The following is a 24,368-nucleotide window of genomic DNA, read 5'->3' as shown; positions in this document are numbered from 1 at the left end:
TTCTCCCTTTTATAGGAGGGGAAGGCAGGTATACACTGGTGCCAACCAATAGGCACCAGGGAATGCAATTGAAAGTCACATATGTCATGCCCCAGGGGAAAGGCAGTAACTTGACTACTTATGCACTCCAGAAGAACTGGAAGTTCTTTTTAGGCATTTTATAGGCAAATAAAGGTGAACACGAGCATTCATACACACTGAAAGGAGCACAGAAAATTGACTATACACCGTTATCTGTTTTGAAGGAAATGTGAAAGAAACTTTATGAAGGAGGATTTTTTGTTTTGTTTTTGGTTTTTCATGTGTACTAAATTTTGGCCCTTAGAATCCCTAAGAAATAACTACTGCCCAACTCAAAGGTGCAGAGGCCTTCAAGTTTCTTTTTACTTTCTCGGTGACACAACTCCATTCAGTACATGTGGTTGTGATTTAAATGATGATTTTCCAGCCTCATTATTTCACCTTGCATTTTTCCTTTGTTCTTTCCAGGAAGCAGAATGTGCCTACACACTCTTTGTCATTGCCATGTTTTGGCTTACAGAAGCTTTGCCTCTGTCAGTCACAGCTTTACTGCCTGGTTTAATGTTTCCGTTGTTTGGGATCATGACTTCTAAGAAGGTAAGTCCTCTTGCAAATGTTTGTCATAATTAGGTTCCTTATTTTGTGCTGATACTCCCACTGAGAAGAGTTGTATGGAAAAGGAACAAGAGGGGCACCTGGGTGGCTCAGGCAGTTGAGAGACCAACTCTTTGATTTCGTCTCAGGTCATGATCTTGGGGTTGTGAGATTGAGCCCCGTGTGAGGCTCAACACTCAGTAGGGAGTCTGCTTTAGAGTCTCTCCCTCTGCCCCTCCTCCTGCTCTCTCTCTCTCTCTCTCAAAATAAATAAATAAATCTTTTTTTTTTTTTTTTAAAGGAACAATAATCCTGCCTTCCCAGGCTGATATCTATGCCTGGTGTCTCCTTCCCAACAAAAGGACCAACCCTTTTACATCCTGCATTAGCTTTTTCTTTTCAGCAGAATTTGGTCTTGCACAGTGTTAGCAATTTCTGTTTTAATGAAGAAAAAGCTACCCTGTTTTCTTTTCCAGAAACCTGCCATTTCAAAAGATAAAGCCAAATTAACTTTCAGGTGTATTTCTATTTTGTTCTTGCTGAGAGGAGTTTATTCATGCTGAGAGGTGTTTCTTACCTTTATACAATCTAAGGGTACCCCCGTCTGAAGAAAATGGATTCAGTTTCCCATTAAAAGCATGAAATGCATTGGAATCAGAATATCTATCTTCATGCAGTCTCCACACCCAGCACACAACTGCCTAAACGATAGCTGAAAGAGTCTCAGGAAAGATGCCAAGTTCAAGATGCCAGTTCCTGCAATTTATCACGTTTGGACTTCTGTCTTCTGCCAAAGTCCAATATTGTTATCTTGAGGTTCATCTGTCTTGTAATGTGGGTGGAGATTTTTCTTTTTAACTAACCCATGATACAGGGCTTTTTTGTTCTGCGGGAAAAGGTATTCTTTTCCTTCTCTTTATGTCATTCTTCCTCAGTTTGTAGTTCAAACCATCTTTTTGCATTTCAGATCCATTTTGCTCCTCTTTTCTTACTGCATTTTTCCTTCCCTCATAATCCTGACTCTTTTCTTTCTAAACACCACTGATTGGGAAGAGAGGGCAGCCAGGGCTGACACTGCTGTCCCACAGAATCTGGGCTCTATAACTAAAGAAGTTTTTCAAACGCTCCAACACACTATGTGGCTCTTAGTAAAGGAAATTTTAAAAGAAGGGATTGGCAAATTCTCAAAAATAATGTGTCAAGTTGTTAACCCCTGTTCTGCTGGCTTGGGTGGTTGTACCTCTAAAGACAATTAAGTTCAACAGTGACATATTTGTCTCTTATGATTTAATAACAATAAAACTGACCCTTTTTTAAAAAGATTTTATTTATTTGACAGAGAGAGACACAGCGAGAGAGGGAACACAAGCAGGGGGAGGAGGAGAGGGAGATGGAGAAGCAGGCTTCCCACCAAGCAGGGAGCCTGATTCAGGGCTCGATCCCAGGACCCTGAGATCATGACGTGATCCGAAGGCAGATGCTTAACAACTGAGCCACCCAGGTGCCCCTAAAATTGACTTTTTTATAGAGGCTGAGATAAAAGCAAGATTAACTGGAATTGGGGCATTTCTGTAGCAAACAGGCTAGAGGAAGACAGGAGGAAAAGGGTGCCTAGGAAAGCCTGGCTTTGTGAGAACTGCCAAAGAAATATCTTTGCCTCTTTACAGGATGTGGAGGCCCAACTAGAGGCAGCGAAATTCTAAGTACCATCAGCAGTTGTATGACTCAGACTGCTGGTACCTGTCCAAGAGTCCATCATCCCCTGGAAGTATCAGCCTCAGACTAATTTAATGGCCATAGAATCTTAGACTTGGAAGCACATTCTTCTGGTCATTTCATGCTGGGGCAGATTCCTCCTCCCAATAGTTCTTATAGATGAGATCACTCAGGAAATGATTAAAGGCTTTTTGTGTATGGGCCCAAAATACCCCACAAGGAAATACATATCATTTTCGAAAACTCTGAATATTTAAGTCACTCACCTTTATTGAGCCCAAGTGTGAAACTCAGTCACTTTGACTCTAAATTTTTCTCTAAACACCTAAGATTACACACACACACGCACACATACAACAATAACAACAACAACAAAAACATCATCTTTTTTCCACATGACAATGTTGCTTGGATGTGAAAATAAATATCATTTCCTCCTTAAGTTGTCCTATCTCCCGTCTTTATGGTTTCCAGACCTCAACTCCCTTCTTTAACCCCACAACCTCCACCTGCTTCGTCTCCACCATCTTCATTCCTCTTCCTGGAACTACCTCTAGTTTATCAGTGATACTTAGAGATTAAATAGTTAATAAATGCAATGTCTGTCATGCGGTAAGCACTCAATATATATTAGCAATATTATTATTTTTTCTTTTTTTTTAAATTTTTTATTGTTATGTTAATCACCATACATTACATCATTAGTTTTTGATGCAGTGTTCCATGATTCATTGTTTGTTCATAACACCCAGTGCTCCATGCAGAACATGCCCTCCTCAATACCCATCACCAGGCTAACCCATCCCCCTACCCTCCTCCCCTCTAGAACCCTCAGTTTGTTTTTCAGAGTCCATTGTCTCTCAGGGTTCATCTCCCCCTCTGACTTACTCCCCTTCATTCTTCCTCTCCTGTTATCTTCTTCTTTTTCTTTTTTCTTAAAATATGTTGCGTTATTTGTTTCAGAAGTACAGATCTGTGATTCAACAGTCTTGCACAATTCACAGCACTCACTGTAGCACATACCCTCCCCAATGTCTATCACCCAGCCACCCCATCCCTCCCACCCCCAACCACTCCAGTAACACTCAGTTTGTTTCCTGAGATTAAGAATTCCTCATATCAGTGAGGTCATATGATACATGTCTTTCTCTGATTGACTTATTTCACTCAGCATAATACCCTCCAGTTCCATCCACGTCATTGCAAATGGCAAGATCTCATTCCTTTTGATGGCTGCATAATATTCCATTGTGTATATATACCACATCTTCTTTATCCATTCATCTGTCGATGGACATCTTGGCTCTTTCCACAGTTTGGCTATTGTGGACAAGCAATATTATTATTATTTGCACATTGGCAAGAGTGAATAGGTCACTCTAGAAACATTCTGACTGTTGCAAGGCTAAGTGAGTCTATCTTCCCTCTGGTATTTCAGCCTAAATCCATTTTAAACTTTATGTGACTTCTTTCACCTTAAGCTTAACAGGAACTTACAACAAATCAAAGTCCTTAGGACTTTTAGTATAGAAAACTTTTCTTCTCTTTCCAGATAGGGCAACTGATCTTTTACTAGGAAATATCTGACCAAAGCTACAGGGAAAGGTCTAGAGATTTAGTCAGAAGACCTGAGCTTAACACCTGATATTCACCACTAATTACTTGTATGATCCTGATCATGTCCCTTAGCAACTCTTTTTTTCTCATCTGTAAATAAGGAATGATGATGCCACAATATCCAGGGGTTATTGTAATAATCAAATAAAATAATATACGTGAACAATGATACATACTAGGCATCAAGTATTCTTATGAGTTTTAATATCCACAGTTAAAGGTGTTAAACTATCCTGCCAGCCTACTGAAGCATATTGGAATCTCAACTGCCATTGAGAATAATGTGTCTTTAATGTCCTCATCTAAGTTCAGAGCTCCACACAGCCTTCTCTTTGGCCACCATAATTTTAACCTCACTTTATGTATTTATTAAGCCAGTGCTAAATATCTATATGTTATTGAGAACCTTGTTGTAATAAAGAATATCAACAAATACTGAATTTCTCTCATATCCGTTGAATAAAATCTGAAATGCTAAATATTTAGTGTGCCCCATTAGATAGTCCAAATCAGATATCATTATTATTATTGTCATTGAAAATATGCTTATATGTAAATTTTATACATATAAATGTGGAGGTACACATACGTATATGCAGATGTTATATTACATATTTACTCAGTCATTTGATAAATATTTATGTGACTCTGATATATTCCCAAGACTCTGCTAGGCTCTTGGGAATATATCAATGAATAAATACAAACAAAAGTCCTTGTCTTCCTAGGAGAAAAGAGACAATAAACAACCTTAATATATGAGTAAATTACAATGAGTTAGGAGGTATTTGGTTTTATGAAAACATGCAACAGGATAATGAAGATCAGGAGAGAGTTGCAGTTTTAAATAGGATGATCAGAGTAGACCTCAATGAAGTGTGAATACCTGAACAAAGACTTACAGGAAATGAGGGAGTTAGTCATGTGGCTATTTGGGAAACAACCATTGCTGAGGGGCAAATACCCACCACAAAGACTTCAAGGCAGGTATATGTCTATAGTGTGACTAAAGCAAAATGAGTGAAGGGGAGAATGACAGAAGGTGATGTCAGGGAGATAATTTGTAGAGGGACTAGACCATCTAGGGCCAAAGTAGGCCACTGTAAAGTTTTAACTCTCAATGAAATGAGACCCTCTAGAAAGTTTTGAGTAGAAGAGTGACATGATCAATTTGACTTTTATTTAGAAGGATAATTTGGACTGCTGTGTTGAGAAACAAGGCAGAAGGAAGGAAATGGGTAGCAGGTTATTGCAATAATCCAGCTGAGAGGCCATGGTAATTCAGACCAGGGATAGTAATGGGGATATTGAATATATTGTTAATGTATTTTTAAGATAAAACCAACAAAATTTCCTGCATGATTTTATATGGCATATGATGGGGACGGGGAGAAGGATTCAAGGATGCCTCAGAACTTTTTGGCCTGGCAGTTGGAAAAATGGAGTTGCCATCAATTGAAATGGGGAAAACTATGGGCAGAGTAGGCTTGTTGCAAAAGAGAGGCTGACACTGGGAGTACAAAGTTTGACACTGTTTAAAATAACTATTTGATATCTAAGTGAAGGTGTTGAGTAGGCAGTTAAATACAAATGAGTCCAGATTTCATGAGATAGAGCTGAGTGGAAATATAAGTTTGAGAATCATCAACATATAGATGGAATTAAAAGCCCTAAAACTTGGTGGGGTGATTTAGAGAGTAAGTGAAGATTTAAAACAACAACAACAACAACAAAACAAAGAGGACAAAGAACTGAGCTCTGGAAAACTACAACATTCAGAGATTGGTGAGAAGAGAAAGTACTAGCAAAGAAGAAAGAAGGATAGGTTATTGAGGTAGAAGGAAGGCCAGGAGAGTGTGGGATCCTGGAATCCAAGTTTAGAAATGTTTTAAGGATGAGGCAATGATCAAATGTGTCAAATCTGCTAATAGATCAATTAATGTGAAAACTGAGAATCAAGCATTGGAATTAGCAACGAAGCATAAATAAATATTTTTTAAAACAACAAAATATATATGATATAATTCTAATCATATGCATCATAACTGACTTTTCTAAAAAATCTTATTTAATTCACAAACTTGATGTGAAGTATTATTTAACTTTAATGGGTAAGTATATTGACTTGTAGAAAGATTGTGAACTGGTACATTTTATAGCTAAGAGAGAGCCCAGGTGCTCTGATTGCAAAAGTGCATGTTTTTTGATGAAATCCCATTTTGAAACAGAAATATGACTACCTTGAGCTTAAAAATAGATTTCAAATTTCATTAGGAATTTTATTTGACATGCCTATTTTGCCTCAAAAATAGTTATAATTATCAGTGTCATTTACAAACCAGTAGCATTTTCTCTTGTTACCTCCTGTGTACATAGGCTATAAACAAACACATATGCTTGTGACTAATAAGCTACAAATACACTAACTCTGATGGAACCCAAAGAATAGGTAATAGAATGAGAAACAAAGAATGTGAAAATTCCTCCTTAAGTTTACAGTTGATTTCATTTAGACAGTTGGGCTACAGGCCATTTTTTGTTTACATAGTCTATTAAGACAATTGGCAAACTATGAATCTGAGGGCCAAATCTAGCCTGCTACCCAATTTTTAAAATAAAGTTTTGTTGGAAACACACAAACCCATGGTCATTCATTTACATAATGTCTTTGGCTACTTTTTTTGCTACAAAGACAAGTTGAATAGTTGCAATAGAAACAGTAAGACTCACAAAGTCTACAACACTTATTATCTGACCTTTTACAAAGTCTGCCAACTGCTGATAATCTAAAGAGATTACAACAAGAATATCTCATGGTCCTGGACTTCCTTCTATGTTTAATCACTTACTAATAATGGCTTGCTTCTATGCATTCCTTTGTATTTTTAAAGTAATCCTGTGTTTATTTTTTCATTGAATTCTCAAACTATTGGAATAGGGTACGTGGATCTTATTTTCATGAGCAAGACTGTAAAAGAGATAAAAGAAGAGGAAAACTCAAATGTCTATTCATTTTTCAGTAATCAACTTGAGTATCAGGTCCTGTAAGAAAACTTTCCCAATTCCCCTAGTAAAAGGTGGTCATTACTCTTTGAGCTTCAACTATAACTTGAAAAAATATTTCTCACACACCTATGATACCTTATTGCAGTCTTTGTTAACTTGTTTTTCACATATAATAACCTGTAAGCTCCTTGAGTCTGGGGACTTACTAATTCAGTATCTACTGAGTGCCAATATGTGCCAGGCTTGTGCTAAATCCATAAATACAGTGATCAGTAAAATATATCTCTGCCTTCAAAATATGTATAATCTAATAATGGGGATAATTAAGTAAATAAATGATCACTATATAGATGAAGATCTGCTCCCACAAAAGGAAGTAACATCCAACCAAGTTGAAGATAGTCAAGGAAGGCATCTTAGAAGAATTGACATCTGAGTTCATCCATGAAGGAAGATTATGGATAACCAAAATAAGAGAAGAGGGTCATTCCAGGTTAAATGACTGGCAAGTGTTGAAGCATTTCTGTGACTGGAGTATTTCACACGTAGGGAGAAGTTGGCAGAGCACTGAAAGTCTAAGCTGGAAAGGTGAGATGGGGCTAAATGATGAAGAGTCTTATAAGACATGTTGGGAAGATTGGATTTGGTCTTAAAAGACATGGAGTCCAGTGAAGAGTACAGGAAGCACAATGATGTGATTAGATTTACACTTCAGAAAAGTCGCTGTGACAATGGTAAGGGGCGGATTAGAAAGAGACAGATCAAACAGTAAGGAGCTTAATTAAGATAGTAATGTTTGAATAGAGCAAAGTGGACAATTTAAAATATATAGGGGAATGGGACACCTTTGTGGCTCAGTCAGTTTAGTGTCTGCCTTGGGCTCAGGTCATGATCCCGGGGTCCTGGGATCAAGTCCCCCATCGGGCTCCTTGCTCAGAGGGGAGCCTGCTTCTCCCTCTGCCTGCCACTCCCCCTGCTTGTGCTCTGTCTCTGACAAATAAATAAAAAATCTTTTAAAATAAAATAAAATAAAATATATGGGGGAACTAGAGATAATAGGACTTCATGACTAACACACACATACTGGAAGTGAAAAAGGAATCATAGCTGACTCTTAGGCTTCTAACTTGGGCAACTAAGTAGATGGAAGTTTCATTTGTCACGAAAAGGGATATGCTGAATTTTTAGATGTTTGTGGGAAATTCAAATGGAAATGACCAGCTGGATACACCAGACTTATCTGTTTGGATACAAAGATTTTAGTGTCTTCAGCATTCATTCAACAAATATGTATTGAATGCCCACTGTGTGCTGAACATTATTTTAGTCACATAGAGTTAGAAATTGAATCTGTAAGATTCAATCTTCAGGTGTACAAAACAAGAAGATTAGAGACAAAACCCTGTAGATACCAACATTTAAGAAAAGGGAAGAGCAAAAGTAATTTTCAATGTAGGCCAAGAAGAAAAATTCAGAGAGGCAGAGATAGACCCAGGGAGGAAAAAAAAAATGTTTCGTAAGTCTGTAAACACTAGTAAATTAATAATTTGAAATAATACTTGTACTGAGAGTAGTAACGACTGAGAGCGTTAGGAAGATAGAAGTTTGGGAACAGGGGTGCCTGGGTGGCTCAGTCATTAAACATCTGCCTTCAGCTCAGGTCATGATCCCAGGGTCCTGGGATCGAACCCCACATCGGGCTCCCTGCTCGGCAGGAAGCCTGCTCCTCCCTCTCCCTCTCCCCCTGCTTGTGTTCCCTCTCTCGCTGTGTCTCTCTCTGTCAAATAAATAAATAAAATCTTAAAAAAAAAAAGTTTGGGACAGAGTGTAGACAATTCATGATTGTGATCACTCTACTGATTTAGGAGCTCAGAGACCATAGCTTATTCATTGACTCTCTTCCTCCCTCTCTCATTCATGCAATATTATTTACTGAGCTCCTGTTCTGTACCAAGACTGTACTAGGTGCCAAATATGCAATGACTAGCAAAACAGATTCCTGGTCCTCTTAGAATGTATAGTATATTACAGAAGAATGCAACAAGCAGGTAAACACTATTGACATAATATAATATGCTATGAAGGAAACAAACAGGGCTCTGTAATACAGAAAAAATAGTAGAAACTATTTAGAAAATCTGGATATTTGAGGGCACCTGGGTGGATCAGTCATTAAGCGTCTGCCTTCGGCTCAGGTCCTGAACCCAGGGTCCTGGGATTGAGCCCCACATCTCGCTCTCTGCTCAGCGGGAAGCCTGCTTCTCCCTCTGCCTGCCGCTCCGCCTGCTCGTGCTCTCTCTCTATATATATCCCTCTCTCTCTCTGACAAATAAATAAATAAAATCTTAAAAAAAGAAAGAGAAAGAAATCTAGATGTTTGAGGATTGAAGAGGTGTGAAGAGGGAAAAACATGTCAGACATTTATCATTGCATTCCCTGTTCATATAACAGTTTTGGCGCATGGGAAACACTTATTCGGTGTTAGAGTAATTAATAAATGAGATAATAAGGAAATTGATAGAATTATTTTCTATTATGCAATTACTACAAAATGTAAAGAGTTAAATACAAACTGTGAAAAACATAATAAATCAACATAAAACATAATGAAGAAATTCACTTGTCCACTTTTAATTCCAAGGCTAATTTTTACTTTCTTTTTAAACCAAGCCAAGCTTAGTAAGTTATATTAAAAATGCTCATACAACTTAAAATAGCAAAATTATGAGAACTGATTTTTCTATTCCTTTGTGGTTTCATAATTTTCCAACTCTCCCATACCTTCTACTAGATATTGTTTTTTTTGAAGGGATATTTCCTCTTATAATCCTCTCCTTTCAGCACAGCCTCCTGACTCAGTTTAACCAAGCAGGTCCTAAAGTCAGGTCTCTTGAGTATCAGTCTCATGAAGCACTACACCTAAAAATTTAAAAATAAGGTTTCTGTGATTAAATAAGTTTGAAAAATATGTTGGGTGTGGAATCCCACTCTGTGAGTGGCAATGCATGTTAATATTTAAAGGTTTTGAGTTAGACTTACAGGAAAGAAAATTCTAATATTTCAAAACTCTGTTTTCTAAACTAATTAGGCCACAGAACCTTTTTGTTGTTGTTGTTTGAGAAAAAGATTATGTGCCTAACATTCTTAGGAGAATTCTCTGGTAAATAGGTTGACCCAAAGTGTCTGTATACTCTACTAATCTCTGAATGGTGTTAGCTAAAAATGGCTTAAGATGTTGGCTCCTATTCAAGGGTATTTATTTTATAGCAAATAATTTTGAAGGTAAAACCATTCAAAATATTTAGGAGTGACACTACAGTTTGGGCATAATGGATGGTAATGAAGACACTGGTGGGTTGGAGACTCAACTTGGACTTCCCCAAGTCACAGTCACTGCCATTCTTCCATAGCAGCATAAACCAGTTAACCCCAGTTTGGAGATAGAAAAATTAAGGCATTGAAGGCACTTGCCTAATGTTACACAGCTATTTCAAAACCCAGTATCTTGAGCACTCTTTTTTTGTATGTGTTTTCCCTTAACACTCCTATTTCTGGGTAAGCATATAGAACATAGTTAAATTTGTATTGTCACATATCTACATTTTTCTTAATAGAAAGATTAAGTAATTTGAAGGTCAAAGTTAAGAGTAGCAAAATAATGCTTTCTTGGGCAATATTATTTTTCCCCCACCAACATAAGTAATCATGGGTTTAATCATAAATTTCAGGTGGCATCTGCTTATTTCAAAGATTTTCATCTACTGCTAATTGGAGTCATCTGTTTAGCAACATCAATAGAAAAATGGAATTTGCACAAAAGGATTGCTCTGAGAATGGTGATGACGGTGGGTGTGAACCCAGCATGGTAAGTACTGCATTTCCTGTTCCAGGTTTACTTTCCAAACAGATCATTTTTGTGCAGAGCAAATAACTAAATAAGTAATGCACATCCAGGCAATCATTCATCACAATATAATTCATGCCTTTCTTTCCTCTGCAAATATGAAAGGGATATAAAGTATATTGGAGTTGTAGGAAGAAACAACAACAACTTTCAGGTCTAATTACAGGGAGATTGGAATAAGTGCACACAACCCTCCTACCTTTCATGCACGGTAGGAGCCAAAGCTGAGAGAAGCCTTGAACCCCAACAGACAAGATTGATAGACTTCAGAGTAGATTTCAGTCCTATCTTGTTTATTTGGCTGATCACACATTCAAGACTTGTTCAAGAGCATCCTTGATCATAGGGAGGATGTTAAGAACCAAAGACAAAGACATTACCGACAAAATACAAACGTGTAGAAACATTCCAAGGTGAACATTTTTCTTTTTACTTATTTATTTTTTTAAAAAAGATTTTGTTTATTCATTTGACAGAGACACAGCGAGAGAGGGAACACAAGCAGGGGGAGCGGGAGAGGGAGAAGCAGGCCTCCTGCCGAGCAGGTAGCCTGATGTGGGGCTCAGTGCAGGGCTTGATCCCAGGACCCTGGGAACATGACCTGACCCAAAGGCAGACGCTTAATGACTGAGCCACCTAGGCGCCCCAACATTTTTCTTTTTAAATGAACTGTTGCAAAGTGAAACAATCAATTAAGAAATTTCATCTACGGAATGTGAAATCACTCAGTTGACTGATTTTCCCCACTGAAATAAATGTTTTTTTCCATTAAATTAATTGGCTATTTTAGTTTTAATTCTAGCTCTTGTTAAGGACATAGTTGTGAGGGGCACCTGGGTGGCTCAGTCGTTATGTGTCTGCCGTCGACTCAGGACCGAGTCCCGCATGGGGCTCCCTGCTCGGCGGGAAGCCTGCTTCTCCCTCTCCCGCTCCCCCTGCTTGTGTTCCCTCTCTCACTGTGTCTCTCTCTGTCAAATAAATAAATAAAATCTTAAAAAAAAAAGAACATAGATGTGAGCTAAAAAAAGAATATTTCCAGTGTCATAAACACTTACATGATAGCATTAAGCTCTAAAGTCTTAGGTGGTTCTTCTCTTCTCATTTTTCTTTGAAAATAAGAAAATTTTATTGAATTACATTGCATGATTCATTCTAGAGTATATCCACATCTGTGTTTATGATTTATGAATCAAATAGGTTTGTTAAACACAAAAAATAACTCAGATGAGACAAATTTTTAAAATATTTGTTACTTAAAGTGTTTATAACATGTATGTATTAAGGGAATTTCACTCTTCATGCCTCGTGGGGTGCCTTAGATATGTTATCTTTTCCTTGACCATCGGCTCACTGACCACAGGGCTGGGGTAGTGAAGCCCACGGTGTAGCAAGAGTCTGTCCTTATACCACCGAGTAGCTTTGCAATTTAAGGCATTTTCACCACACAGAAGGTTTATCTGCTCACTATCTTTTTTTATAGGAGGATTTCATGCCTTGCCAATGCCTTAAATGAAAAGTATTTCTAGTTTACTTTTTATTGAGAATGATTTCCTTTTTTTTTTTTTAGATTTTACTTATTTGACAGAGAGACACAGCGAGAGAGGGAACACAAGCAAGGGGAGCGGGAGAGGGAGAAGCGGGCTTCCCGCTGAGCAGGGAGCCTGATGCGGGGCTCGATCCCAGGACCCTGAAGATATCTAAAGAGTTTTATTTTGTTTTACATGTAGAAATTATTCACCCGATCTGAATTTGAAACTGTAGAATCTGTCTTGTAGATTTACTTTTAAAGAGAGTCATAGAATTTCATAAATGGCTCCATATGGAAAGATGTGCTTCTGAATGATTTTCTGGGATCTCCCACTCAAAACAGATCATATTTCTTCCCCAAGTGTGATTTTGATAGCTTCTAGATATGATTTAAAATCCTACAGTCTTAGGTGTGTTATTTTTAAGGGAGAAGAACTACTTTATTTATAAGAGAGGACAATGTAATATATCCAGTTCTTGACCACAGGCAGGAATGTCAAACTCAGGAAAGCATAAATAATAGAATCTACAGAAAATTCTGAAACCTCATTTTAGCTAGTAATTTTAACCATTTCCTCCACCTACCATATATTGAACCAGAGTAGTCAACAGTAAAAAGTAGATTTATAAATACTAATTTCTCTCCTTGCTCTTGTGCCTCCTTGGCACACATACTAATTAATAAACAGAGATGTGACCAAAAGACAAAAGAAAGAGTAAGGGATCCTAAATTGAAAAACTGATTGCATTTCATCTTACTGGTATTTCAAGATAAGTGCCATCTGTAAAGGGCATTCAAATATTGGTATAATATTATAAGCTGTTCTGTTTTAAGAGAAGACATTTATGGTTCCAGGGAGACAAATCTCATAAGAACACCACTCTTCCATGTGCCGTTCTGATTCCTATCTGGCCATGACCATCTTCAGGGTTCGCCATCGGAGGGGAACCCTAACTTAAGTGTGTTTTGAAAAAATTCCCAATTTACAAACAACATTCTCTACAGTTAAATAATTCAGAGTTAGTTAAGCCAGAGAGCGCAGCTCATCCAAAAGGTCCTCTCGTTTCAGGCTGACATTGGGGTTCATGAGCAGTACTGCCTTTTTATCGATGTGGCTTAGCAACACCTCCACAGCTGCCATGGTGATGCCCATCGTGGAGGCCGTGGCACAGCAGATCATCAGCGCTGAGGCAGAGGTCGAGGCCACTCAGATGACTCATTTCAGTGGATCAATCAACCATGGACTGGAAACTGATGGTATCACATGTCGATACAGCCGCAGTGGGGTCTAATCATTTGGGCAGTTGGCAGAAACTCAAGAATTCTGGCTTATATTTTATTAACTGTCCATATGTGCATGATGTGAATTTAACTTTCTTCTTGCTGTATTTCCCAATAGTATACATTACCCAAATATTTTACCTTCAATTAGTGGTTGAATCTACATTCTCTGGAAAAAGAGGAAGAATGCCCTTTCTAGCCTCTAGCCAGTCTGATGGAATTCTCTCTCTGTCTCTCTCAGTAGACCCCAGGTTACTCTTTCATATTGAATTGACATTCTTGCACAATAGTGGGAATCTCTAATTCCCACATTCTATTTGGAAAGAGCATTACACTTGGCTGTGGTTATTTCTGGCTCTGATAAATTGCCCTGATGGAGTGGAAACATTGGGGTGATATTTCTATTTATAAAATACTTTATTAAGATGAATGTTATGTCAGTACAGGTGAATTTGTTTTCAGTTTCTAGTAATGCTTCCATCTTAACACACACACACACACACACACACACACACACACACACAGATAACCCTTTAAATTATTTTTCTTTTATTTAATGTTTTGCAGAAGGTGTTGAAACAAATGAGAGGAAAGAGAAAACAATACCAGTTCCAGGGTAAAGAATATTGACATTTTAATTAGGATTTTCTAAATTACATTTTAATAAAATTATAAACTGAGTCAATTTATATTTCAGATACAGTAATGATGCAGGAAAAATTTCAAGCAAGACAGAGCTGGAAAAGGTATATTAAATGTGATTCTTTCTAAATAATTATACATGAAATTATATTAGAGTTACAGTTAGAGATGTATGCATTTTATTTTTTATTTTTAGAGGGGGAGGGGGAGGGGCAGAGGGAGAGAGAGAATCCTAAGCAGGATCCAAGCTCAGTGTGGAGCCTGTCGTGGGGCTCAGTCTCATGACCCTCAGATCATGACCTGAGCTGAAATCAAGAGTGTGATGCTTAACCGACCAAGCTACCCAGGCGCCCTGAGATGTATACATTTTAAAATTTGTTACTTCCTTCCTTGTCTATAAATTACTTTGCTTACCTAAGTCGAAGCACAGTGTAATGGTTTGATAAGCCCTCATAGATAGACATAGACTAAAATCAACATTCTGATAGAAAACTTTTTAGGCTTTGAAAATTAGCATCATTATTATCTTCTTTTACTGAGTTCGTGGTGATGAGAGTTAGCATATGTAGTTTATTTTTTTTATTTTATTTTAAAGATTTTATTTACTTATTTGAGAGAGAGAGAATGAGAGATAGAGAGCACGAGAGGGAAGAGGGTCAGAGGGAGAAGCAGACTCCCTGCTGAGCAGGGAGCCCGATGTGGGACTCGGTCCCGGGACCCCAGGATCATGACCTGAGCCGAAGGCAGTCGCTTAACCAACTGAGCCACCCAGGCGCCCTAGCATATGTAGTTTAAAGAAATATAATTCCAGTCTCAGAATATTCTTTTGTTTTCTTATTAAAATCTTATTGGCCCAATAGCCTGATTTTCATTAGGACTATTCTCATTTCTTTCAGGTTATAAACTTAGAGCAACTCTTATTCATGTAATTACAATCCAGTTATCGTTAGTGTTTCCACTAAAAAAATTCAGTGCAGAATATATGAATTGCTACTGTCAAATACAGATGGAGGAGTTGTTGTAGTCATTCTTGCAATTAAAGGAAGGAAGGAGACTTTTGTAAACTATCACATGGAATTCATTTCGCCAGAATAAATCAATATAAAAACTCTATACTAAGTTGTACTGGGAGCAATAGATCTTGAGACCACTGAAAAATAATCCTACATAGAAATAGTTTTCCGGTAACCATAGCATTAGGAATAGGAGCGTGGGGCATATGTTCCTTCCTCAGGCTACAATACATTTACATGAAACTCAGTAGGAGAAAGAAAACCCTCTTGTTATTTACAGAAATCTTCAAGGAAAGAGTGATTTCTCTGTAAAGAGAAGACAAATAACAAAGATAAGTTTTAAGCCATTAGCTACAGGGTTTTAAACATGAGAATTGAATATATATTGCTGAAAACATTATCATCTTTAGGAATAGAAGTAATTCTTTTAAAACAGAAAATCAGCAGCATATGAGGTATTTACAGAAGAATACCTTAAAAATGAGCTTTAAAACTTATAAAAATTGGCAAGCATAAACAGAAAGAATATACTTGCACTCAGTAACTTTCTCATGGTCACATTTAGAAATCCAGTTTTCTGGCATGATGCCTAAATTTTGGGTCAAGCCCCTTCAAATCGATTTGACATCTAACGCTGTCCTTGGCATTATAGGAAGGCCCACTGTCGAAAAGTCCTGCTCCTTACTCTAAGCAGATCAGAGTCTAGTGGGGAAGATGGACTTTAAAAAAAAAAAATGTGTGTGACATAAATCCTACAACAAAAGTAGGCACAAGGGCTCAGTCTTCCAAAGGTGGAGCAACTAGGTCAATAAGGACGTATTGCAAGAGCGGGGCATGAGTGAAAGAGATCTGAGTCTGGGAGGAGACAGCAGGTTCAACCAGCAGAGTGCAGACTCCATGCATGCAGGGACCACGTCTACTTTGTTCACCATCTAATCCCCTGGCACGCTTCATTGCCTAGCACAGGGTAGGTATTCAGTAGATGTCTATCTTAATTAATTAATTAATTAATGAGTGAAAAGATAAGAAGTAGTCTCATTAGAAAAAGTAATGAATTCAAAGACCCAAATATATAGAGAGCAGGGCTTTTTCAGGAAACATCTCCACTGCAGGTGCTAGGGATGATTTGTGCTAGGTGAAATGTCTAGATAGCTTGAGCTGTGTTAAAAATAGTTGGTCATGCCACGCCAAAGGTTTTAGAGTTTATCTTAGAGAAAATAGGAATCTTTGAAACTGGAGAGCAGCATGGTCATTTCTGCCCATTGAGAAAATTACTATGGCAACACCTTGAAGGCAGAGAGTGTAAACCTAACTGGATTATTTGATTAATCAGACTTTGAGGACAAGAGAGAGAAAAGTATAGAAGATACCTCTGCTAGAGTAAACTAGGTAAAGGTAGGCTGTGATACCACTGATGGGGATGGGGAACAGAGAAGGAGGGATAAGTTTTCAGTGGGGAAAAGTAAGGTAATTTGGGTACATTTTAGGCAATGAAGATTGAGTTCTGAGTTTGGGAGAAGAGAGCAAGCAAGGCCTTTGAACAATGATTCTATGGTCTTTCTAGAACTCAGTGTATAAAAATTCAGCTTCGTGTAAAAGAAAAATTAAAGGATAACCTTTTACTTTACAAAAGTGTTCTTTATTAGAGATAACATGAAAGTATTACTTGCTTTTGGTGTCACATTAAAAAGTGTTGCCAAGACCAATGTTAAGGAGTATTTGCCTATGTTTTCTTCTAAGAGCTTTACAGTTTGGGTCTTATGTTTAGTCTTTAATCCATTTTGAGTTAACTTTTGTGAGGAGTATGAGATAGGGGTCCAGTTTTATTCTTTTGCATGTGTTTATCAAGTTTTCCCAACGCCATTTATTGAAGAAGTTGTCCTTTCCTCACTGAGTATCTTGACTCCTTGTCACATGTTGGTTCACTGTAAATATGAGGATTTATTTCTGGGCTCTCGATTCTGTTCCATTGGTCTGTGTGTCTATTTTTATGCCAATTCCAGACTGTTTTGATTATATAGCTTAGTAATATAGTTTGAAGCCAGGGAGTGTGATACCTTCAGCTTTGTTCTTCTTTCTCAGGATTGCTTTGGCTATTTGTGGACATTAATTTCATTTTTGGTGGAAAGAAAATAAGGGTTTGGAACTAAAATTTATCAGTCCTAAAATTCTTGTTAATAAAGCTGCAAATTTCTGATATAGATGATAATGATGGTAATTTTGCCTTTGCTGCTGCTGCTGATGGTGCTGATTACGCATTGGTTTTGAAGATGGTAGATAGTCAATAGGCCCTCAGATTCCAGAAACTGATTAGAGTAGCCATATTCGAGTGCTGCATATACCTAAAAATTGATGTTTTCCATGACTTGCCAAGTTCTCTTCTTATTATAGGCCATGACCCAAACATTAGCAGAGCTCCCTACTTGTGTCCCCAATAAAAGTAGTGGGTAGGTACTTAGCCTGTAAATCCCGCATGAGTCCAAAAGTAGTTAAAATATTTTTTGAGAAGAAAAGGAACAAAAAGAATGGATTACCCTAAAGGGACACCAGCAGTACATGGACAAATATATTTGTCAGCTTCTAGTAGGGTGACTGAGACACTAGTCATCATCACTCGTATTATTTCCATAAGAAACGAGTTCCAGATATCTGAAAATCATTCTTTACATATGAAAGGATAAATCAAGTTGCTAGATTTTCCCCTTCCTCACAAATACTAGTATCATTCAAAGAGATATCCCAGATTTTTATACTGGCTCAATTTCTAAACCTCCAGGCATCTTCAATGAAAGGAATTGGAAAATCAGTTTGCTTTTAATGAAAGGTCTAAGATCATTGTTTTCCATTCATCTTATATAATGTGTAATTCTCTAAAGGGAAAAATTCAAAGGAAAAATGTCCTTGAACAAATTAAATCTTGTTTTTTAATTAGGTGTTTAGTTTGGGGGTGAAAATCCTTATTGTTGAAAACCAAATTCTGTAAGAAAACACTGTTTAATGTTCTCCAAGAATTCAAAGAACCATATTAACAGTAATAAGCATAACTCCTAATATCATGGTCTAGGGACATTAATTCTGCCAAGTTAGGGGATATCAATTTTAGAATATCTGGTGTCCAGATCAAACATAAACAAAAGTTTGTTCTCCTTGGTTACTCTTCCATTCGATACTGGGTGGAATTGGATGGCAAAGCCAATTATTAGGGCTATTCAATCCTCACCTGACACAGCCTAGCTCTCTTCTTTCACTCCTCCAGCCAAATCCTGTAGTTTAGAGAGAGATGATGATAGAGAAAGAGCAGCACCGAAGTGCCGAGAGATAACAAGTGTTGGCAAGGATGTGGAGGAAGGGGAACCCCTGTGCACTGTTGGTGGGAACGTGAACTCCTGCGGCCACTATAGAAAACAGTATAGAGGTTCATCAAAAAACTAAAAATGGAATCACCATATAATCCAGCAATCCCACTTCTGGGTATATATCCAAAGGAAATGAAAACAAGATCTCAGAGGGATATCTGCACTCCTATGTTCATTGCAGCATTATTCAGAATAGCCACAATATGGAAAAAGTGTCCACCAATGGATGAATGGATAAAGAAGAGGTGTTATGCATATACAGTGGACTATTATTCAGCCATAAGAAAGAAGGAAATCCTGCCATTTGCAACAACATGGATGAAATTTGAGGGCAATATGCTAAGTGAAATAAGGCAGACAGAAAAATAACAAATACTGTGTGGTATCACTTATATGTAGAATCTAAAAAAATAAAAAGTAAAACTCACAGAAACAGAGTAAAAAAGTGGTTGTCAAGAGCTGTGGGGTGGGGTGCAAACTTTTGGCTTATTCCTATGAATAAGGTCCAAGGATATAATGTAAAACATGGTGACTATACTTAACACTGTTGTAGGTTGAAATAGGGTAGGGTAGTGGTATTTGAATGTCTGACGAAAGAAGAAAGAAAGAAAAAGAGAGGAAGGAAGGAAGGAAGGAAGGAAGGAAGGAAGGAAGGAAGGAAGGAAGGAAGGAAGGAAGGAAAGGAAGGAAGGAAGGAAGGAAGGAAGGAAGGAAGGAAGGAAGGAAGGAAAGGAAGGAAGGAAGGAAGGAAGGAAGGAAGGAAGGAAGGAAGGAAAGAAGGGAAGGAAGATAGACGTATGAGGTGACGGATATGTTGATTGGCTGGATTAGGGTAATCTCTTCATGATGTATGCATGTGTCAGATCACAACTGTACACTTTAAATATCTTAGAACTGTATTTGTCAATTATATCTCATTAGGGTTGGAAAACATTGTGGGATATTTTATGTGTACATCAAGGTGATGTGATGTGCATATTAACAGTGAAAGGAATTCCTCCATCTAGTTTATTGGCACCTAGATGTTTATCTAGTTTAGGCACTTCACATATTTTTTTATTATGTTCAATTAGCCAACATATAGTACACCATTAGTTTTTGACGTAGTGTTCACGTCACATATTTATCTTTTGCGTGTCTGTGTGTGTGTGTGTGTGACCACATTTGAGTTCTACACTCTTAACACATTTCAGTTGTGCAGTGCAGTGTTGTCCATTGCAGTTGCCAGATTTTGCACTGAATCTTCAGTCCTTATTCATCTTATAGCTGAAAGTTTGTACCCTTTACATGGTCTTTTTAACTGTGGCAGTTTCCTATGCCTCTGTGAATAGGAGAAGTTGAACTTTTAAAAGAAATCATAACTATCCTCTTTACTAATCCAATTAGAACATATTTCATTGAAAAATTTGGAAGCCTCGTTATCAATGTTATTATATCAGAACAAAAGATTAAATTTCTGATATATAATGGGGATCCAGTATCCTTCACAAACAGTATAGACTAGAGTGAAGGCTAATGCTTGCATATGGATAAGCAGGTAAAACCTAATTCATCTAAAATTACACCAGGTGTATTTTCTGATAAAAGAAGGGACTAATGATATACTATATATTGGCTAATTGAACATAATAATAAAAGAAAAGAAGGAAGTGGGTGGCAACAGTTGGTGAGGCAAATTCACTTCTGAATAAAGAATTATTTTAACATTTATTTTAAAAGAGAGAAAGGAATCACAGCAGCAACCTGTGACTATGACCTCACTACAGACTTCAATTTTTATTGCAGTCAAAGCCCTAGCTCCATTGGTATCTATACTTAGCTGTGTTTCCACAAAACATTTTGTTGTTAAAGAAATGATTGGCTGTTGATAATAGCTTTTGTCCCATATATCTTTCACTTTTGAATCACCAAAATGTAGTTCTTCACATTTGAAGTTATTGATATATCATCTAGCAAATAACATAAGGTCAGCCATGTTGGAAGCATCTGTACTTTCCTCTAAGTGTACGGTAAGCCTCCCACACTATATAATTTATTCTAATACTGTATTTCGTTTCTTAAAAATCTCAGCAGTGTTTTTCTATGCATCTTCCAATAATATTTCCTAACAAAAGAATACATTTATTTTACTTTATGCCCAAATTATTTTTATGTACTTGATTATGGAGTATTTTATACATATACATATTTATGAAATGTGACAGAAAAATTTAAAGAATAACAAAATGCATAAAATGGTGTATTCCACACCCCAACTTAATTAATTTTGAGAAATCTCCATGAACCTTTCTCTGATTCCATCCCCTTCCTCATAGTCACACATCCTTCCCCTTGATGAGACAGACACAGTCCAAAATGTTGTATTAATCATTCTCTTGTTTTCTTTTCAGTGTTTCCGCTTGTATTAGTTACTTGTTCATCACAACAAAGACCCCAAATAGCAATAGTTTTAACAAGATAGAAATAAGCTGGTATGGTGGCTCCACAATCACGATGACCCTGATTCTTTCTATCTCAGCTCTGCCATCCTCAGCACTTCACTGCTACCTCATGGGGCAAGATGGCTGCCTCATCTCCCTCTAACCATTCTCTACTCCAGCTAGCAGGACAAGGAGAGAGCAGAAGGCATATATACTTAGAAATTACTCTGTTACTTTCCTGGCTTTAGGATTATTCATATTTTCTATTTCTTCTTGAGTTGTATTTTTGGGGAACTTATGCATTCCATCTCAAATTTCCTAGCATGTGGTTGTTGATAATATCATCCACCAAGACCAATTTCATTTCTTAAGTATTTTTAGTTATAGTTTTTGTCATGGCTAATATTTCTACTTATGCTTTTAAACTTTTTTTGAAGTCTTTCAAAAATTTGTCTATTTTATTAGTCTTACAATTCTTGTCAAAAAACTGACTTTTGGCTCTTTGGTCATATTTTGTATGTATTCTAATTTATTCATTTCCTCTCTTTATTATATTGTTCTGTCTTTATTTTTGCATTCATTCTGCTGCTCTTTTACCTTTTAAATTAGACATTTACATTATGAAATTTGAGCTTTTCTTTTCTTCCAAAGTAAGAATTTAGGGAGATGAATTTTCTTCCATTAATTTAGCTGTACCACATATTTTTCAGTTCTTTCTGTCTTCTGGATTTCTATTATGAATTGCTTAGAAGTGTATTTTAAAATTTGAAATAAATGAGGCTTTTGTAACTACTTTTTGTTTTTTTGCTTTTTATTTCTAACTTAATTTAACTGTGCTCAGAAATTGGTTTGTATGACATCAGTTCTTCTAAACTTGTTGAGGCAGATTTGTGGGCTAGCACATGGTCGGTTGTGATAAATATTTCATTGTGCTTAAAAAGAATTGTATATTCTCAACTTACCGGTGCAATGTTTTCCAAATGTCTGTTAGATCAAGTTTGCTAGTTGTTTTTCAAATCGTCTGTGACCTAATTTTTTGTCTACTTAACCCAGCAATTAATGAAACTGTTTTGTTGAAATCTCCCTCTAGGATATGGGTATGTCCATTTCTCCTGCTAATTCTGTCAATTTTGGTTTCTGTATATTTTTAGATTATTTAGATTATGTTATTGTATCCCTACCAGTTTAGAATGTTTATATATTCCTGGTTAATTAATGCTTTTACCATTTTGCAGTGCCCCTCTCAATGTATAGTAATGTTTTGGGGGTCTTAGGGTTTATTTGTCTGATGCTAATGTAGCAATGCCAGCTTTTTTTTTTTTTACATTTATTTTATTTTATTTTAATTCCAGCATAGTTAACATACAGTGTTATATTAGTTTCAGGTGTACAATATAGTGATTCAACAATTCTGTGTATTAGTCAGTGCTCATCATGATGGGTGTACTCTTAAATCCCTTCACCTATTTCACCCAGCCCCCACCCACCTACCCTATGGTAACCATTAATTTGTTCTCTAAGTTAAGACTCTGTTTTTTGGTTTGTCTCTTTTTTCTTTGTTCATTTGTTTTATTTCTTAAGTTCCGCATATGACTGAAATGTATGATGTTTGTCTTTCTCTGACTGACTTGTTTCACTTAGCATTTATACCCTTTATATCCATCCATGTTCTTGCAAATGGCGATTTCATTCTTTTTTTGGCTGAGTAATATTCCATTGTGTGTGTGTGTGTATATATATATATAAGTATATACATTTTACATTATGTAAATATATACATTTCCAAATTATAGAAGCAGCCCAAGTATCCAGTCATCTACCGATGGACACTTGGGCTGCTTCCATAATTTGGCTATTATAAATAAGCATTATTTTTAAACAGCATTATATATAATGCTTCAATAAACATTGCAGTTTATACCTTTTTGAATTACTGTCATCATATTTTTTTGGATAACTACCCAGTAGTGGAATTATTGGATCATATGGTAATTCTATTTTTAATTTTTTGGAACCTCTATAGTATGGACATTTTAACAGTATTTGTTCTTCCATCCATAGCACAGAATATCTTTCCATTTGTTTCTATCATCTTCAGTTTCTTTCATCAAGGTTTTATAGTTTTCAGAGTCCCAGTCTTTCACTGCCTTGCTTAAGCTTATTCCTAGGTATTTTATTATTTTGGTGCAATTGTAAATTGGATTTTCTTAATTTCCCTTTCTGCTGTTTCATTATTAGTGTATAGAAATGCAAAGTATTTCTGTATATTGATTTTTGTATCCTACAACCTGACTTAATTCATGTACCAGTTCTAAAAGATTTTTGGTGGAGTCTTTCGGGTTTTCTATATATAGTATCATGTCATTTGCAAAGAGAGTAAATTTTACTTTTTCCTTACCATTTGGATGGCTTTTTTGTTGTCAGATTGCTGTGTCTAGGACTTCTAGTACTATGTTGAATAAAAGTGGTGAGAGAGGACATCCTTATCTTCTTCCTGATCTTAGGGGATAAGTTCTCAGTTTTTCACCACTGAGTATGATGTTGGCTGTGGGTTTTTCATATATGGTCTTTATTATGTTGAGGTATATTCCCTTTCTAAACCTACTTTATCAAGAGTTTTTGTCATGAATGGATGCTTTGCTTTGTCAAATGCTTTTTTTCTTTTGCATCTGTTGAAATGATCATATGGTTTTTATCCTTTCCCTTATTGATGTCATGTATCATGTTGATTGATTTGCAAATATTGAACCACACTTGCATCCCAGGAATGAATCCCACTTGATCATGAGGAATATTTTTTTAATGTATTGTTGAATTCAGTTTGCTAGTATTTTGTTGAGGATTTTTGCCTCTATATTTGTCATACATATTGGCCTCTAATTCTCTTTTTTTTATAGTGTCTTAATCGGGTTTTGGTATCAGACTATGCTGGCCTCATAGAATGAATCTGGAAGCTTTCCTTCCTCTTCTATTTTTTGGAATAGTTTGAGAAGATTAAGTATTAACTCTTCTTTGAATGTTTAGTAGAATTTACCTATGAAGCCATCGGATCCTGGACTTGGTTTTTTGGGAGTATTTTGATTACTGATTCAATTGCACTGGCTGGTAATTGGTCTGTTTAAATTTTGTTTCTTCTTGATTCAGTTTTGGGAGATTATATGTTTCTAGGAACATATCCATTTCTTCTGGGTTGTCTAATTTGTTGGCATATAATTTTTCATAATGTTGTTGTTGATGATGATGAGTCTGACTAAAGCTTTATCAATTTTG

General features: G+C 36.7%; 1 protein-coding gene across 1 annotated transcript in view; it reads left to right on the top strand.

Annotated features, from left to right (window-relative positions):
• SLC13A1 (solute carrier family 13 member 1) overlaps positions 1-24,368 on the top strand; it is an 81,590-nt gene that overhangs the window by 18,365 nt on the left and 38,857 nt on the right. The window contains exons 2-6 of the mRNA XM_088018463.1: positions 490-618; positions 10,683-10,819; positions 13,456-13,643; positions 14,235-14,283; positions 14,365-14,413. Of these exons, the coding sequence (XP_087874589.1) occupies positions 490-618; positions 10,683-10,819; positions 13,456-13,643; positions 14,235-14,283; positions 14,365-14,413 (552 nt within the window). The remainder of the gene's footprint in view (positions 1-489; positions 619-10,682; positions 10,820-13,455; positions 13,644-14,234; positions 14,284-14,364; positions 14,414-24,368) is intronic.

The sequence above is a fragment of the Eumetopias jubatus genome, unplaced genomic scaffold (genome assembly GCF_037043125.1).
Source record: "Eumetopias jubatus isolate StellerSeaLion01/CBP00866 unplaced genomic scaffold, mEumJub1_p1.0 scaffold_14, whole genome shotgun sequence".
NCBI lineage: Eukaryota > Metazoa > Chordata > Mammalia > Carnivora > Otariidae > Eumetopias > Eumetopias jubatus.
Note: the sequence above shows the minus strand (reverse complement) of the source record. Positions and strands in the feature narration are given on the sequence as shown.